The sequence below is a fragment of the Podarcis tiliguerta genome (genome assembly GCF_965153285.1).
Source record: "Podarcis tiliguerta genome assembly, chromosome: 13".
Lineage (NCBI taxonomy): Eukaryota > Metazoa > Chordata > Lepidosauria > Squamata > Lacertidae > Podarcis > Podarcis tiliguerta.
Window position 1 is genome coordinate 26,753,844 of NC_139546.1, and position 18,706 is coordinate 26,772,549.

Consider the following 18,706-nt stretch of genomic DNA (forward strand, 5'->3'; position numbering starts at 1 on the left):
CTTGAGTATTGGGGCAGTTTGATCAGCAAAGCTGCTGCTTTTTTCCCTATAGAGAGCCTCCGGGGCAACCCTTTATTTTCTTAAAATAACTGCAGGCGTTCCGAACCCTCCCCAGCCCAGGTGCACAAAAGCCGCCTTGTGCGGCCGGAGGACCTTGGTGCTGGTGACTCCAGGTCTTTGCACTATGTGCTGATGACAAAGGACAATTGTTGAGTGGGGAGGGTGGGGGCTGCTTTTTTGGGAGCACCTTCCTTTTATAGTAAACAGCAGTTGCCCTTGCAGCTCTGCCCACCCCTCTGGTGCGAGACCCGCCAGCTCAGTATATAAGCAGTGGGAGGCAGGGTCGCCTTTTGTTCCTCGGCCCTCTGCCTCCCCACCGTGCTGCTCATCCCAGCTCGTGCCACAAGTGAACCGAAGCCATGGCCCCCAAAAAGCCGGAACCCAAGAAAGAGGCTGCCAAGCCAGCTCCGGCTCCGGCTCCTGCCCCAGAACCACCAAAAGAACCTGCTTTCGACCCCAAGAGTGTGAAGGTAAGTAAAAGGGAGGTGCCCAGTAATTCCCTTTCTTACAGGCTCGGGATTCAAGGCCTGTGATCAGATCCCTTGTCGTTGCACAGACTCATCCAATGGCGCCCAAGGCGTAATTACTGAATCTCAGCCTTGTTTCCCAGACCTGCTGATTCCAAATGGTAGAAGCCATTTCAAGGTAGCTGTGGTTCCTGCATTGCAGGAGGTTTGTACTAGAATGATCCTTTGGGTACCTTCCAACTCAACCGTGCTACAATTCTAAGATTAATCTAACGGTAGACTGTTTCGGAAGCTGGTCCGCTAAATGCCAATTTGCTTGCTTGCTTTTCTTCTTCCTACCTCCATTCCCAAATTAGTTGCATCTCATTTGCCACAAAATGTTTGTTTCTTCTCAATAATAATAATAATAATAATAATTAATAATAATAATAATATTTATATGCCGCCCTTCTTACTGGGTTACCCCAGTCACTCTGAGCAGCTTCCAACAATAAGACTTCAAACATCTTACTTCTCCATCAAATAATGTAAGCTTTGCAAGAGCTCAGCTTAACCCACTTGCAAGACAGCTTCTCTTCAAGGGCATTTAAATCTACTTCGCAGAAGCTGAATGGCCAGATTGAAAGAAACCTTATTGCAAAATCTTAACTCCTCTGTAACTTAGTTTTAAAGGTCACTAAATATGAGATGCTTGACAAAAGCCCCAAATTCTTCCGAAACCTTTGCTTTGTTGCTTGCAAGTGCTCAGCTCTGTGTTGAAAGTTACAAGTGGAGTAGAATAGGAAAGTAAAGGTTTGAATCTACTGTTTAGTCTCCAAATAACTATATGAAGCCCCTTAATGTTTTTCTCATAGTTGTAGAATAAGATTTGAATGAATGGAAATATTAATATTGCCATTAATCAGTAAAACAGGTTTCTTGGGCTGGAGAGAGCTGATGGTTTGTTTTTTTAGAGTTGGAAATCATTTGAGGGAGCTTTCACTTCCTATGATGTAACGCTAATTTCTTTTGTCCCATCACCGCCACTTGTCAAATGAGTTCTGCAGGTTTTTGAAACAGTACAAAATCCTACTAAGCCTATTTACCAGAGGTGAAAGTGGAATGAGAATTCACACCGCAAGTCAGCAATCGCGCTTTCAAACTGTGTTCAACACACACACACACACACACACACACACACCTTGGTTTTATTTGCAGCAGCTGAAAATCTCCCGGTTTTCAAAAGCTAATAGGATATCTGCAGATTCCCTCTGCAGAATGGCACTGTTCATTCTGAACACATTAGTACGTTCCTGCAAGTATAGCATTTCTGCGTAAGAGCAAATTGGCTTTCTGATGTTGGTGTGAAGTGTGGCTCAAGTGTTTTTCAGGCCCTGAATGCACAAAGCTGGGCACCTATCGTGATAACTTTTGCATTTTCCTATACAGAGAGTGTGCAACAAGACACCTCACTGCAACCCAAACCTTTCAGCAGCTTCCCCCAGTTCCTTTATCTGCATCTTCCCCAAAGGCCTTGCCTCATCCCATCCAAACTGCTGCTCCTTCCGCTTCACATAACATTGGTTTAAATAGCATGCTGGATGTTGTACAAGCCTTAGGAATCCCACGCCTAGAGACGTAGAAATACAGGAGGCTGCTAACTTCTACTCAGATCATTGGACCAGTATTATCTAGACTGAGTAGAGAGACTGACTTTCCAGAGTTTCAGACAGGGTGCCTCTCCCTGCCATACCCAGAGATGCTGGGGATTGAACCTGGAACCTTCTGTATGCAAAACAGAGGCTCTACCACTGAGCTATGGGCTCTCCGGTAGTCAAGGGGAGAAGACAGCAATGAGTCATGAGGGCACAGTAGAGGAGAGTGAACTGGCAGCAAAGGACCAGGTGAGATGAGACCACAATAGATCGCAGGAGTTTTGCTGAATTGACTTGAGGGATGAGGCTTTAAGAGGTGAGAGGGAGAGACCATTATGGGAATAGGCAACAGCATAGACAGGAAAAGAGGAGGAGGAAAGAGACACAGTGACAATATTATGTGGGGCAGGGAGATAAGAGAGGGAGAGCTTTGTAGTTCATGCAGAATGTCCATTTGTGTCTTCATTCTAAAACGCTCATATAAAATCTCAAGGGTACAAAGGTTCACTGGCAGTTGTTGAGCCTGTTTTTATTGCTGAGACTTGGCCCTAAGTATGTGTTGTACATACAATTTTTTGCCTGAGTTTGGTACATTTTATATTTTGCTGGCATAATGCTGGCTTCTAGGCTTTCTGGTGCTCTTTGTCCTATCATTAATTCACAAGGTTTTTATAGCACAGTATTTTATTGTATGCTGATACGCGATTGTAAGTAAACTGCTTTGGGAAGACTTGTCTTGAAACACAGAGTATCAATGTATTAAATATTTTTTAAAAATTTAAAGTAAAATCAGAGCAACAGGGAGCTACTGTGAAAGGAGGAAGGGAAACAGGCTATGGTTTCAAAGCCCAGTGGCAGAAAGATGGGTTTGGGTCAAGGCCAGCAGAGACGATCAACAAGAAGAAGCAGGCATAGAGCACGAGAAAAAAGTTTCATAGTGCAAATCTACATGTGCCTCCCCAAAACTCAGCCCCACTGAATTCAAATGTGGCTTTCTTCCAGGGAAATGTGCATGGGATTGCAGCCCTAGAGAAGCGGAGGTTGGGAGATGTTAAAAAGGAATAAAGGTTTGGCGAATACATGGGCATAGGAGGAGATGCCTTTGAACAATGGTGCCATGGGGCTGGACCTCAGTGCTCAAGGGCAGCAGTCCACAGCCCAGGCCCCCACTGAATGACCGCCTAGAGAGCGGCAGACAATGGGGCAGCAGCAAACAGTCACCATGTCACCCTCTTGGCCAGCAAGTGGGACTGACGCTGGTCGCAGCAACATCCTTTCACTCCTATTTGCAAAATCATTTAGATATATACACTGTGGCAGATACCTATTTTATTTTTTTTACTCTATATTATATATATTCCTTTACTGGTGCTTATCCCCAAGTTTATGTGCTTAGGTTCAAGGCATCGAAAGCAAACTCCATTTTTATTCATGTAGTCAGGGGGGTGCTGCGATTTTACTGAGTTTAACGCGTGAAACTGAACATGCTCAGAGAATTTTTTCTTCTTCTTCTGGTCAGGATTGGCAAATGTTTTGAGGTCGTCCCCCCAACGTATCAGAAACGTTGAAAGAGTTGGGAGAGGAAGGAGACACATAGAGAAAATAAATGTTAAATGTTTCTTCCTACTTGAAGAAATGCCCAGGGTCTAAAATTGCCTAGATGCACTTAACATGTGAACATGTGTGTGTGCGTACATCACTTAAATGCCAGCAGTGCACACATAAGGAAAACTAAGATAAAATAGACGTGTGTGCACTAGTGTTTAAAAATGTGTAATGTATATATTTAGTGTGAGAAATATCCAGGTGCAACTTCAGCCTATGACTATGCTACACAAATTACTTAACAAGATATACTGCCTCTCCAAATGGAGGTTCCATTTGTCATAGCTGTGGACAGGCATACCCTTCATGAATGCAGATGGGTTCCATGCCCATTCCCCTCTATAATCTGCCTTATGCCACCACCCGCCCAGCAAACGAACAACATCAGCCCTTTGTCTCTTCAGTTATCATGCAGGGAGGGAATTTTTTCCATTCCTCTCCTTTCCTTTGATACCGTCCCTGTTCTTTTCAAGATAGCCTCTCCTAGCTGGAGAGGGTTATTAATAGCATCAAATCAGTATGGAACTGGTTTAGCCACTTGACACTTTGACCTTGGGAGGATGCCTAGAAATCTCTCTCTCTCTCTCTCTCTCTCTCTCTCTCTCTCTCACACACACACACACACACACACACACACACAACTGGTGGCCATTGGAACTGGTAGGCTGGAAGGCTGTGACACCAAGAAGAAGTGGAGGCAGAGCCAATGACAGGCAGAGTCCCTTCTCTTCCCTGCTGAGTTCTACAAGGGCAACACAGAGATGGAGGAGGAAGCCAACAAACTAGTGCATTCCCCTGGATTGGTTGTTGGGAAGATGGCAGGCAGGGAGTTGAAAGAAACAGAAAGGTGGCCCCACAGAAAAAGTGTGATCCTATGGGCTGGCCCAGTTACCATGTCAGGAAAATGTTAGCATCTAACCCAAACTGCAAGAAGCTTTGCACTCGGGACGAATCCTCAATCAACAGATGGTATGGAAGCCGCCATTGTGTGCCTGTTCCGAAAATCATTTCCGGGTATAAGGGACAACGAGGTTGAAAACAAACTAGCATTTCTGTTCATCCGGAACTGGCTTCCTTCCACTCGTTTTCTGCACATGCACAGAATGGAATACTCCATCAGGAGTGCAGTGAAAGTATAGTTTGGCAGGGGGAGGAGGGGGAAATCCAGCCTTTTACACTCACTAACTACCTGAGGGTATGAGAGGTTGTTTAAAAGTGTAACTGATCCACAACTAAATAGTCTCCCCCCCCCCCCACTTTTTTTATTAGTTTTCCAAATTTATAACATATCTACAAACATAAAAAGAAGACATCAAAAAAAGACAAACAAACAAACAAATATCCTGACTGTAGAAATTCCACTTTTGTTATCATTAAGTGACTTACTCGAATCCCCCTGGCTGAGTTTCCATATAAATAATTTTAGCAGTTTTCCAAAACTGAGTTCACATAAAATTTACCTAGTTCATTAGCATCTTTCTTTCTTTCATTTTAACTTTTATCCATAGTATTCTACGACATCACCTATTTAAATCCTAGGCCAATCTGATACTCGCAAGTAATTCTATTTAAGTTATCTGAACATATTCAACTAAATAGTCTTTGAATTTCTTCCACAACTAAATAGTCCTGCCTATGAACCGAAAGCCTCTAGATATCCCAAAGTCTACAAACCACATTAAACCCAAGCATACATAACTGACTCCTGCAGCCATCGCAGGTTGTGTGTGTGCGTTTGCAAAAGCTGTGGTTAAAGCAAATCATTAACTGCTGGCTTTTTCTTTCTTTTGCAGATTGAATTCAATTCTGAACAGATTGAAGGTAGGCACTGGGGTGTGTGGGGTGTGTGTTTAAATCCATAGATAGTCACTCTATATGTTTGGGGAGGCAGGACAACCCCACCCCCACCCCCCAATAATCTCTACATTCGGTGAAGGTTTAGAATTTGAGCAAACTGGTAAATTCATGAATTTAGCAAAGGTTGGAAAGAATACTGGTTAGCTTCCTTAGGAGGCAGCAGACCTGCGGGCTGGCTACAGCAAGCTGTCACAGAGAGACAGGAGGATGGTGTTTAGGATGCCACAGAATCCAATGCTGCGCTGCCCTCTGGAGATGTAAATGCTGTGAACTCTCCCTCCATAAAACTCTGGTGTAAATATGTGTGAATAAATCGAATTTCTTAAAGACACTACAGTCTCCGTTGTGTAGGGTTGCCATATTTCAAAAAGTGAAGGTCTGGATACATCTAAAAAACCCCAGAAGCTTTAAATCTTTTTTATTATTTATTATGTTTTTCAAATTAAAGTTTTACAATCACATATCCAACATATAGAAAAAAAGATTCAAGAGAATCTCCTAGACTTCCCTCTTTCCCTTTGTGAGTCCTATTGTGGGTCATTTCCTCCTGCATCTTTTATAATAATCCAAATCTTTTACATCTCCATTATATCCAAAATTCACCATTAAACTACAAGTTTCTGAGCTATTTTTAAGGGCATTCAGCAAAATCTAGACTTCCGACATGGGTTGCCATGTGTCTGGATTTCCCTGGAGATTTCCACCCAGACACTAACAACTACAGTATTCCGGCTATGTCCAGGAAATTCCAGACATATGGCAACCCTACTGCTGTGCCTCATTCCAAATGAACGCAAATACTGGTTAATTACCAAGACCCCTGGAATCTTGCTACCATTTGGCAGAGATTGGGATGGCTTGTAACAATAAGCTCTACAGTGGTACCTTGCATTACAAACGCCTCAGGTTACAAACGCTTCAGGTTTCAAACTCTGCTAACCTGAGTTACCTTGAGTTGAGAGCTTTGCCCCAGGATGAGAATGGAAATTGTGTGCCCGTGGTGTAGCAGCAGCAAGAGGCCCCATTAGCGAAAGTTCGTAACTAGAGATAGCACTGTAGTGCCTACATATACTGTAGTCTCTGTGACTGCATGCCTTCCAAACTTCCCCCTCTCTCTGCCTTAAGCTTGGTGCTACTTTGCCAAATGCCACACGGTGGGGGAACAGACAGGTTATTACGCCTGTATGCATTAGGCCCCAGCATGCCTTTGGCTTAGCGAGTATGAATGGTATTTAACTTTTCGTGCTACCACAAGGATTAGGACTAGCACAAAGGGATTTCTCCCCCTCTATTCCCCCTGAACATGCCTCATGCCATCCCAAAATCTTCTCCAGAGCATTGGGGTGGGGGAACCCAGAACACATTTAGGGGATATGTGGCTGGAGGAGGGGGGAGAACATTCCGGAACAGAACATTCACATTGGCACTATGTTGAATACAACCCTTTGTCTCTGTGTGAGACAATCTGTCTGTTAAGACAGGGAAACCTGCGTCTTCTAGGTATTTCTGGGGTCTCATTTCTGTCATCCCATGCTATTGACCATGCTGGCTGGGGCTGCTATGAGCTCAAGGGCTACAAATTTCCCTCCCTGCTTTACAGGCTTCAGAATCTGCTTTTACTCTTTAAAATATATATATATGCTTTTCAGGTTTGTACGTTTCATTAATTTTACAATCATTTTAACATTTAAAAACTTGACTTCCTTCCCCATTCTGTGGTTCCTTAAATTTATTTTTAATATCTTCAGCATATCCAAATTAACTTAATTAGCTAATTTATTCATCTACTTATATATATATATATATATATATATATATATGCTTTCGTAGATTTTCACGGGTACAGGAATGCAGGTTTTGGTGTCCTCGGGTGTCTTCCCGTGTAAAAGTTGGGGTGTCTAGGCGACGTTTCGACGAGGTCTCACTCGTCATCTTCAGGCTGGTGCTTTCGGCTTCTTGTTACTGGAACAGAGCAGGATCTCAGTGTTTGAGTTCCTATAAATACTGTTGAGGAGGTGTGGTGTATAGCCTCCAATGTTCTGGGCAGAGAGGAGGTTCCCAGGCTAGTGTGCCTTTTCTTCTTTTGTTCCTTAATTACTTGAGGGATATCTTGAGTGATTTCTTGAGTGATTTCCTGAATCCCACTTAGGTGGGTCATTAGGTGTGGATTAGTTGCTAAAGCCTTCGTGTCTTGAACTCTTGAACTTTGTGAAGAGTTTTTCTGAGAAGATGGCTGTACTGCACTTGGTTGTGCTCTGGCTTGGCTTCGTGTATAGGGGCGAGCTGTGGTTTTGTGGCCTGTGCCAGCCAGATCTGTGTAGGGATTGCAGGGGGGTGCAGCATCCGGAGGTGCCACCCTGGTTTGGCTACTGGATGGTGTCTGTAATTTATCTGTGGAGAGGGTCTGGGTTTGGGTCTGGTGTGGTTGATTGGTGATGGCGTTCTGTGTGCCTCTGGATCTGGTGTCAGATTTTGTGGGGAGGGCTAATTTCCAGATGTCTGGCAAGCGGGATGTGTCGTCACGCTTGTTCATGTTGTGAGGGTGTTTCTCTATCTCGATGGCTTCCATGATTATTCTCTTGTGGTGATGTTCCATGTTAAAGAGCAATTTGGAATCTGCAAAATTAATTTCGTGTCCTGTTTCTTTCATGTGTTGGAAAAGAGAGGAAGTTTTTTCTTCTTTTTTGACGGCATTCTTGTGTTCTGCGATCCGTGCATTTATTCGTCTGTTTGTTTGTCCAATGTACGTGGCTGGGCAGACTTTGCAGGGTATTTCATAGACCCCTTGGTTTTCCAACTGAATTTTATCCTTGGGGTTTCTGAGGATATTGGCTATTTTTTGGTTGGTGCAAAAGGCTGTTTTGATATTGTGTTTATGGAGGATTTTGCTAATTTTATCTGTAGTGCCCTTGATATAAGGAAGGAGGGCTATGCCATTGTTTTCTTCTGTGTCTTGGTTTTTGGGGGGTGTTTCTTTTTGGATTAGCTTCGTAACCCTGTTTTGCTGGTATCCATTGGCAATTAACACATTTGAGAGATTCTGTAACTCAGTTGTCAAGTGGTCTTCGTCAGCCAGGCGTTTGGTTCTGGAGATGAGAGTCTTGGCTACGGAGTTTCTCGCTAAATTTCTCGCCAAGCAACTTCAGCCCTATGCAGAATCCATCTCTTCACACGTTCCAAACTCCTTCCAGTTCATAGAAACAATAAAGAAGCAAAACCTACAACCCAATGACCTACTTGTGAGCTTCGATGTTGTATCTCTCTTCACACAAGTGCCCATTAATGAAGCCTTGACAGCCATTCAAAACAAATACAATCCCCCCGAATACATCTTGGACCTGACCAACCACTGCCTAACCAACACGTACTTCATCCACAATGGACAAAGATACAAACAGATAGAAGGAGCACCTATGGGATCACCCCTCTCACCGGTCATCGCTAACCTGTACATGGAACACTTTGAAACCAATGCTTTAGACAAGTCAGAACACAAACCCAAACTTTGGCTCAGATATGTTGACGACACCTTTGTAATTTGGCCACACGGGAAGGAAAAACTGGATAGCTTCCTCACACATCTCAACAGCCTACACCCCAAAATACAATTCACTATGGAAATAGAAACCAACAACCAACTTCCCTTCCTTGACGTCCTAATCTACAAAAAACCTGATGGCTCCCTAGGACACACTATCTACCGGAAAAAAACACACACCAACCGCTACTTACATGCACAATCACACCACCACCCTGCACAAATAAACTCCGTAGCCAAGACTCTCATCTCCAGAACCAAACGCCTGGCTGACGAAGACCACTTGACAACTGAGTTACAGAATCTCTCAAATGTGTTAATTGCCAATGGATACCAGCAAAACAGGGTTACGAAGCTAATCCAAAAAGAAACACCCCCCAAAAACCAAGACACAGAAGAAAACAATGGCATAGCCCTCCTTCCTTATATCAAGGGCACTACAGATAAAATTAGCAAAATCCTCCATAAACACAATATCAAAACAGCCTTTTGCACCAACCAAAAAATAGCCAATATCCTCAGAAACCCCAAGGATAAAATTCAGTTGGAAAACCAAGGGGTCTATGAAATACCCTGCAAAGTCTGCCCAGCCACGTACATTGGACAAACAAACAGACGAATAAATGCACGGATCGCAGAACACAAGAATGCCGTCAAAAAAGAAGAAAAAACTTCCTCTCTTTTCCAACACATGAAAGAAACAGGACACGAAATTAATTTTGCAGATTCCAAATTGCTCTTTAACATGGAACATCACCACAAGAGAATAATCATGGAAGCCATCGAGATAGAGAAACACCCTCACAACATGAACAAGCGTGACGACACATCCCGCTTGCCAGACATCTGGAAATTAGCCCTCCCCACAAAATCTGACACCAGATCCAGAGGCACACAGAACGCCATCACCAATCAACCACACCAGACCCAAACCCAGACCCTCTCCACAGATAAATTACAGACACCATCCAGTAGCCAAACCAGGGTGGCACCTCCGGATGCTGCACCCCCCTGCAATCCCTACACAGATCTGGCTGGCACAGGCCACAAAACCACAGCTCGCCCCTATACACGAAGCCAAGCCAGAGCACAACCAAGTGCAGTACAGCCATCTTCTCAGAAAAACTCTTCACAAAGTTCAAGAGTTCAAGACACGAAGGCTTTAGCAACTAATCCACACCTAATGACCCACCTAAGTGGGATTCAGGAAATCACTCAAGAAATCACTCAAGATATCCCTCAAGTAATTAAGGAACAAAAGAAGAAAAGGCACACTAGCCTGGGAACCTCCTCTCTGCCCAGAACATTGGAGGCTATACACCACACCTCCTCAACAGTATTTATAGGAACTCAAACACTGAGATCCTGCTCTGTTCCAGTAACAAGAAGCCGAAAGCACCAGCCTGAAGATGACGAGTGAGACCTCGTCGAAACGTCGCCTAGACACCCCAACTTTTACACGGGAAGACACCCGAGGACACCAAAACCTGCATATATATATATATATATATATATACTCTTATAAAACTGCAGGTTATTACAATAATCCTGCCAATGCTCTTACCTGTTTACAATTTATCTGCAAATATTCAATAAACCATTTTCATTCTTTTATAAAAAGTTTATTATCTTGTTTTATTAATTCTTCTGGTAACTTCTGCCACTTCCGCATATTCCATGAGTTTTAGTATCCATTCTTCCTTTGCTGGGACTTCTTCTTCTTTCCATTTTTGGGCGAGTAATATTCTTGCCACTGTAGTAGCATACATGAATAAGTTTCTATACAATTTAAGTAGTTCTGTCCCTATAATTCCCAAAAGAAAAAGCTTCTGGATAGTTTTTTTTTTATTATTACAAACGTTATTTTAAACATCCTTTTCAATTCATTATATATCATTTCCCAGTAAGCTTTAACCTTACTACAAGACCACCACATATGATAAAAAGAACCTTCTTTCTCTTTACATTTCCGACACTTATTTGATTTTGATTTATACATTTTTGGTGTTAGATACCATCGATTATATCTATATCGAGAATCTGATTTCACTCTCGCCCCCATCCTTACAGCTTGATCAACAGTGGTGGCCACAGAGCATGTTTGAGAAAGCAGTGGAGCTGTAGAGAAGACCTTGAGAATTTACACAGCAGTGGCCTGGGGCTGATGGGAGTCCAACAGTGTCTATAGGTTCCCCATCCCTCTGTTAAGATCCATAGGAACTGTCATGTTGAGAGTTCCCTTTTTTTCAATAAGTCAGAAAGACACAGCAGCAGGACCCATGCAACCCTAAAGTTCAGCACAGCATAAAGCCCTAGGTTCAGGAAGGGTCATTGTGATGTCACAGGAGACCTCCTCATATGTGGCAGCCATCGCACTGCTGCACCTGGCATTAAAATGCAGAATAACAAGCTAACTCCGCCGGTGAATAGGCCCGAAGATTTCCATAGGTTTCAAAATGATACCTCTTGGGCCTCCATGTCTCCAGCGTTGCACACTGGCGCTGAGCCCTTGACCTCCTTCAACAGTGGAGACACCTCCATGAAAGAGGTGTTGCTGGAGATCAAGAAAACGATGGAGCAAACCATAGTGGCAGTGAAGGCCTTTGATAGTAAGATCTTAGCTTTGAATTCACGTATGGACACCCTGGAAGGGCTGATCCAAAGCCTGGTCCGGTCAGCCACGGCAACGAGCTTCACAATTAAGAACGAGCAAGTAAAGGTACAGGACTGCCACCGGGACATTGGGTCCCTGGTTGGCGAGAACAGACGCCTCAGCGACCGGGTGCAGAAGATCGAGGACCAAGTGCAGCCCCATATCCTCAGGATCTGTGGCTTGCCAGAGGAAGAAGAGGGCCAGGACCTGGTAGCCTTCCTGGAGGAGTGGTTGCCGGGTATCCTGAAGTTAGACACCAGAGATGACCCCATTGTGGTGGAAAGAGCCTACAGGGTTTCCGCCAAACGGCAGAAGGCGGCAAAAGCAGACCTGTGCAGGGCTATTGTCACTCGGCTAGCGGAATTAAGGGATAAAGAGAGGATCCTGCAGCAAGTTGAGAAGCTGAAACCCATCACATATAAAAACAAACCAATCTTTATTTTTCCAGATACACCCCTCTTGAAAGGTAAATAGGAGGTCGCTGGGTTGTAACCTTGGGCCAAAACCTAATGCTAATTTAGGCAAAACAACACCTTTTTAATAAGTTTGCTCAAACTCGCAGCTCTTATTTAAGGCATTTACATTAGCATTTCTTAGCAGTGTACAGAAAAACGTTGAAAACACAACTCCTGTGGCAAATTAGTTTCTGCAGGAAATAACTCTACAGCCCTTACTACTCTACTGCCTGTTGATGAAGATACAGATTACTGCAAGCTTCTCCTTCTGGGGCAAATAGCAGCCAGGGAGCGAGCAATTCTCAGCAGTGAATCCAGGTTGGGGGTGCACAGCTGCTGTCTGTTTAAAATAGTGGAGACGTTCAGCAATTTTATTTTTTTTTAAGCATCAGTAGCGGGTCATTTGGCTGCTAACTGCTGTTGGAAAACCAGGGATGCTATGGCCTGTCCAGGGCTGTGCCAGGGAAGGTAGTTGGTGACTCTGAATATTTGTAAAAATGATTTAAAATGGTTTGAGATAAAGCTTCACTTTCTGAGGGGTGCACCCAATATTTATATTGCCCAGTGAGCTCAGAGTTGAGAGAGTACTGTATAGGCTCCCCTTGCATGATCAAGGGTTCTAGACCACATGAGAAGCTTATATAGGTTGAGCAGACTCCCCTCTTCAGACCTTCTAGCAACGATTTGTGTGGACTGTGGCGCAGAAGGGCAACAGCAATATGAGAGGGGGACAAGGCTCATGAGTGCAACTCTGGGCTTTCCCTCATGCGATGGAGGCAAAACTCTTGAATAGGACTGCTGTGGTACAGTATATTCTTCCTTTTGCGGAGCTGGAAAAATAGACCAGAATGGCTCTAAACAAAAAACCTTCCCCAATCACCGTTAAGAGTATGTAAAAAAATAATTCTCAGACTCTTCATGTTTAAAAGTAATTCTTCTTCTGCTCCTCAGACCTAGGGTGGGATCTCTAGGGCATCATGGGTATATTTTCCTGACATTGTGCAAAGAACTACCGGTAACTTGGTCCCTTCTTTTGCGCAGAGTTCAAAGAGGCCTTCATGCTGTTTGACAGGACTCCAACGGGCGAGATGAAGATTACATACAGCCAGTGTGGTGATGTCATGCGAGCCCTGGGACAGAACCCAACCAACGCAGAGGTCTTAAAGGTGCTGGGGAAACCAACACCCGAAGGCAAGTTTACAAAATAAGATGGATCTGGCCCTTTTCAGCTTCCAAATTTTCCTTAAAATGACAGCTTAAAATTACACATATGGGGTTCAGTTGTTGTTTTAATATTCTGTTGGGAGCTGCCCAGATAGGCAGCTAATGATGATGATGATGATGATGATAATAATAATGATGATAACAATAATAATAATAATAATAATAATAATAATAATAAATAATAATAATAATAATATAAGCAATGCTCAAGCGCTGTTTCTCTTGGCCTGGGTTAAACTTGAAATTTGCGCTTCTCCCAAATCAGATCCTGGTTAGCATTCTTGATTTGTAGGGAGCACGTCCTTGAACCCACAGTTCAGATATTTCAAGGAATTGTGGTTTAAGCAACTAGGGAGGGAGCCAGGTTTATGAAAGGAAGATGGAGGGAAGGAAGGAGGGAGCAGGAGAAGGGTGCACTCAAGCTCATTCCTCAGTTGTGTGCTGTGGTTTCTTTCAAATGGCCTATTATTAAGGCCACGCCCACCATCTTTCATCTCTGTTCTTCCTCATCAGAATTGGGCGCAAAGATGCTGGATTTTGAAACCTTCCTCCCAATGCTGCAGCACATTGCCCGATCCAAGGACCAGGGGACTTATGAGGACTTTGTGGAAGGGCTGCGTGTCTTCGACAAGGAAGGGAATGGCACCGTCATGGGGGCTGAACTGCGCCATGTCCTTGCTACTTTAGGTAGAGGAAGTCATAAAATTTGTGGCATGATGGTGGAAGGAGAGCATTGTGCAATGAGTATTCTGCTTTAGCAGGCCTCAGCCTTCCCAGATAATTAACATGTGGTCCATCTATCTTAGGGAATAACTTCTCCCAAATCACACATACATTTACTTTAGGGAGAGTAAGAGGGCAAACACACCATTCAGTGAAGCACATTGGTGCCCCCCTGCCGCCCCCCCAAATCCTGGGAACTGTAGTTTACCCCTCAGAGTTGCAGACATGGCCATTGGCCATGATTGCTGGGGCTAATGAGAGTTTTAGTTCAGCAATATCCTGAGGGCCCAAGATTCCTCACCCCCTGGCTTATGCTCTCAGCATCCTGTATACCATCTCTGCCTACCTTTAAAGCATGGGAGAGGAACTAGATCAATGTTTTCCAAACTTTTCTTCAGCTGTTTTGGGACTACAACTCCCATCATTCTTAGCTAGCAGGATCAGTGGTCAGTGATGATGGGAACTGTAGATCAAAGCCATGCCTGGCCATTATTGGGTCATGGTGGCAGGGGCTGATGGGAACTGAGTCTGATCAAATCCGGAAGGTCACAAGTTCCCCACTCCTGCTTCAAGGTGAAAAGGAAGGGGTGGGGGAACATTTCTCACAAACATTCCTCCCATCACTGACACTGGGTGAATGCAATTCACGTGTGGACACGAGTTCTGCAGTGCCAGCTGTGCAAAACGCACATTCTATTGAGCTCAATAGACAGCAGCAGAAGAGGAGAAGAGTTTGGACTTGATATCCCGCCTTTCACTCCCCTTCAGGAGTCTCAAAGCGGCTAACGTTCTCCTTTCCCTTCCTCCCCTACAATAAACACTCTGTGAGGTGAGTGAGGCTGAGAGACTTCAGAGAAGTGTGACTAGTCCAAGGTCACCCAGCAGCTGCATGTGGAGGAGCGGGGAGGCGAACCCGGTTCACCAGATTATGAGTCCACCGCTCTTCACCACTATACCACACTGGCTCTCACTGCCAATGGGTAATGTGGGATTGCTGCATTAATCCCTATACACAGCTGGCTGGTGTACTAGGCACTGTACCCATGGGAGCACGGCAGCAACATGAGGTGCTGGTTTCTACTGAGTCAGACCTACTGGTCCATCTAGTTCAGTACTGTTTACACAGAGCCATAACTACAGGGGGGGGCTATCCGGGGTTTTGCCCTGGGGGAAGCCTCCAGAGGGGGGCAACTGAGGCTCCAAGTCTGTGGGTGTGTGTACAGAAATGTGTGTGGGTGTGCCAAACCAGGTCTTTGACCCTGCTGAAATAAAGCCTAGTACCACCCCTGGTTTAAAGACCTTCTTGATGTTGCTGAACTACAGCCCCCATCACCCAGGGCCATTGGCTGTGCTTGCTGGGGTTGATGGGAGTTGGTAGTTCAGCAAATGTCTGGTTTACACTGATATCCCAGATCTAACTTCAGGTGTCAGGATTGTACCTGGGATCTTCTGCACACAGGGAATATGCTTTACTACGGTGCTATAGCTGTTTCCCCTAATATTCAGAAGCCTCTGCTGCTCCTAAAAATCGCTGGATCATGATGCAAATATGCAGAATGCTTGATGCAGCTTAGTCTATTCGAAGAACAATTTTTGTGTGTGGAGGGGGGGGGAAACAAAGCTTGATGTTTGATTTCCGCTCCTAGGGGAGAAGATGTCGGAGGCTGAAGTAGAACAGCTAATGGCAGGGCAAGAAGATGCCAATGGCTGCATCAACTACGAAGGTAGGACAAACCCACATTTTATTTTGAAACACAAAACAAAACTTCCACTTATCGGGAAACTCTGGATCTGCCCACACTTTTCTTTCGCTTTTGGGACTCCGGCTACTGCTGTATGATGTGCACTTGACCAGTAGTCACTGAGCAATACATTACTACTCATGCTTTGCATTGGATGCTTAACTTGTTGGACTTGCACAGATAATATGAAATAGAGGTGGAAACTGGACTGACTGCAAAATTAAGTTTGGCACTTCAGTAAACAGCCTGATTCAGTCCAGACAGATTTGGGAACTGTTCAGTTTGGGTTTAGATCTGAATACTAGTTCCAAAAAAAAATCCAAGTTTTGGTATTATGGGGAATTTTATTTATTTTTAAGCCATAAATATTTTATTTCCCCCCGAATTGGATGGCATTTTTAGGCACTAAGGCCTCTCCAGAGTGCATAAAACCTGCCAATTCCAAACAAATAGTCTTGTGGGGTTTGTGCTGAACACCTTTAAAATTGTTCTGGTGGTGCTGGTTGTTCTATGCGGCAGTGGTGAGGCAATAGTGGCAGCAAGGAGCTAAGAGTCGGCTGTCACTGAAGACAGGAGGACTCACTTCTGAGTGAACATGCATAAGGTTCTGATTTTATGAAAATTAACAACTCTTTTTTGTGTGTTCTCAGCTTTTGTCAAGCACATCATGTCTGGTTGAAGATGGAATCCTTAAAGTGAGTCCCTTTTCCCCTTTTCCTTGTTTGAAACATCCCAGATACCTGTGTGTGTTGCAACTAGGGATGTCGGAGAATTCCTACAAAAATGGAAAAGTTAGCAGAAACTATTGCAGTCTGCAGTCAACAAAACGCAACCAACCATGCCCTGGGCTCCTTCCCCCACTGCCAATGAAGACTTATAAATGAGAAAGAGAACCTACCCAAGTGACGCCAACACAAAAACCTCACACATACACTAAGTAAATGAAAGTTAAGTTTACCACACACTTTCTCCTCCCTCTCTCTCTCCCCACATCTCTTCTCCCCCAGCTTTATACAGCATTAATGTCCCACATCGCATGTAACTGATATGTAGAAGACTCTATGACCTGAAAATAAGACACAATGCACATACTTTTGTAACCCAATAAAATCTCCAATAAAAACTATTTTAAAAATGAAAGAAATGAAAATCAGTCAAGTAAATACAATTGATCCTCATTCACATTATCATTGTTGCCTTTTTCAAATCTGCAAACGATACACAATTAAGGACTCTTTTTTTTTTTACATCATTCCATTTATATCAAAACAGCTGCAAGTTGTGTGAGGCCTCATCCAGACTTCCTTTTGTGCCACATCTCTAGGCACGGGTCCGTGCTTTAAAGCTCCATGTCTGAGCACCTTCGCCATGGCGCTTTCCCCATGAAAATCTGCTCTTTACTGCTGAAAAAATTCTGCAGAAAACCCGAATTGCCATTTGTTCTGATTCAGCTTTAAAGAGCGGGTTTTCCTGGGGAAAGTGGTGGGGCCAACCCCCCCCCCCCCCCAGACCAGGAAAGTGCAAACCTCTGTCTAGAATGTGCGGGGGGCGGGGAGTTTAACTGCGGATGAGCCCTAACTTATTTAAATACCGTAGTTACATATTCCTCCCCCTGCCCACTGTTTAACTTATCTAACAGTATTCAGCAGAAACTGAACTGAAGCAGAATGGTAACAGCGCTGTTTGTGATGAATGCAGGTCGGAGTGGAAAGCGCTGTCGTCTTACATCCCTAACTGCAACCATTGTGTCCAAATATCAGCAATGGAAAAAACCAAGACTGCTTTCTGTGCTGAGAATGTGAAAAGTGTAATGTAGATTTTAGGTACTGTTGGTGGCTCCCCTATAAATCTTAGTTAGAACATGGCCCAGGGCACAACCATTCATAAATTAAGCTCACATGTGAAGTTTTATTACTTTTGTTAAGTTATTTGGAAAGATTACTAGCTGAGGGAGGCGCTGAGTTAATGCAAAACATTTTATTGTGGATGCTGCATGATATCTTAATGAAGCCAGAAGGAACTTTGGAGTACAGTGTCATCAATATGTTGAGAACATCCAGCTCTGTATTTCTTTAATTACCGGTAAGCAACTGGGAGCTGCTCTCTCAGTTCTAAATAAATGGCTGCAGGTCTGTGAAGAGTGGGTGAAATTAAACAAGCTGAAACTGGAATTCAAACAAAATTAAGATAACCGTAAAATAAAGATACTGTGATAAATGTGGTGGAAATTTCCTCCTCTGATCCAGTTACAAGCTCACTCTGCACCTGAATAGACAGGTGTCGGTGACAGCCACAAGTGCCTTTTATCAATCCCAGCTGGCATTTTTCTTGCCTCCGTTTTTGGAGAAGACATCTCTTGCTAATCCATGCTTTTGTAATGTCTAGAATCTGTTCCTGTAGGGATAGCAAATGTGGTTTCCATATTGGCTCCCCCTGACTGCGTTAAAATTATCGTCTGCTTTCCTTCCAGGTTCTTGGGAGGAGGGGGAAAAATCCATCCAGCAAGAATTTCTTACCTCATATCCCGCACACCTCTACATTGCCCAGGAGCTGCATTTGCCACAAGGCATGTAAGAGGGACTCTCCATTTCCACAGTGTAACAGCCTCTGTATATAAAGAATGCATGCTCCTGCATCAGTTTTAAACCTTTATTTATTATTTCGGTTGTGTCCATTCTTCTTTCCTTCTGCTACATTTGGTCCATTGAAATTAAAACGTCTGCGCGCACAGATACCATTTCCGTTTAA

General features: G+C 44.0%; 1 protein-coding gene across 2 annotated transcripts; it reads left to right on the forward strand.

Moving 5' to 3' along the window:
• The first annotated feature begins 291 nt into the window (after window positions 1-291).
• MYL4 (myosin light chain 4) lies at window positions 292-18,706 on the forward strand. 2 transcript variants are annotated; one of them, XM_083411032.1, is made up of 7 exons: window positions 292-530; window positions 5,560-5,587; window positions 13,311-13,460; window positions 14,007-14,180; window positions 15,863-15,940; window positions 16,609-16,653; window positions 18,429-18,706. In XM_083411032.1, exons 1-6 carry the CDS (start codon window positions 420-422, stop codon window positions 16,635-16,637), a joined length of 570 nt encoding a protein of 189 aa, XP_083267158.1. In that variant the 5' UTR covers window positions 292-419; the 3' UTR covers window positions 16,638-16,653; window positions 18,429-18,706. The 2 variants fall into 2 exon arrangements, with proteins under 2 accessions (XP_083267158.1, XP_083267157.1); XM_083411031.1 differs by lacking the exons at window positions 292-530; window positions 5,560-5,587 and adding an exon at window positions 11,546-12,280.

Coding starts and splice junctions, on each gene's coding strand:
- MYL4 (XM_083411031.1), top strand. CDS start 11,557: ATGCAGAATAACAAGCTAACTCCGCCGGTGAATAGGCCCGAAGATTTC. Junction 12,281..13,310: donor AGATACACCCCTCTTGAAAG/GTAAATAGGAGG, acceptor TCTTTTGCGCAG/AGTTCAAAGAGGCCTTCATG. Junction 14,181..15,862: donor CCATGTCCTTGCTACTTTAG/GTAGAGGAAGTC, acceptor TTCCGCTCCTAG/GGGAGAAGATGTCGGAGGCT.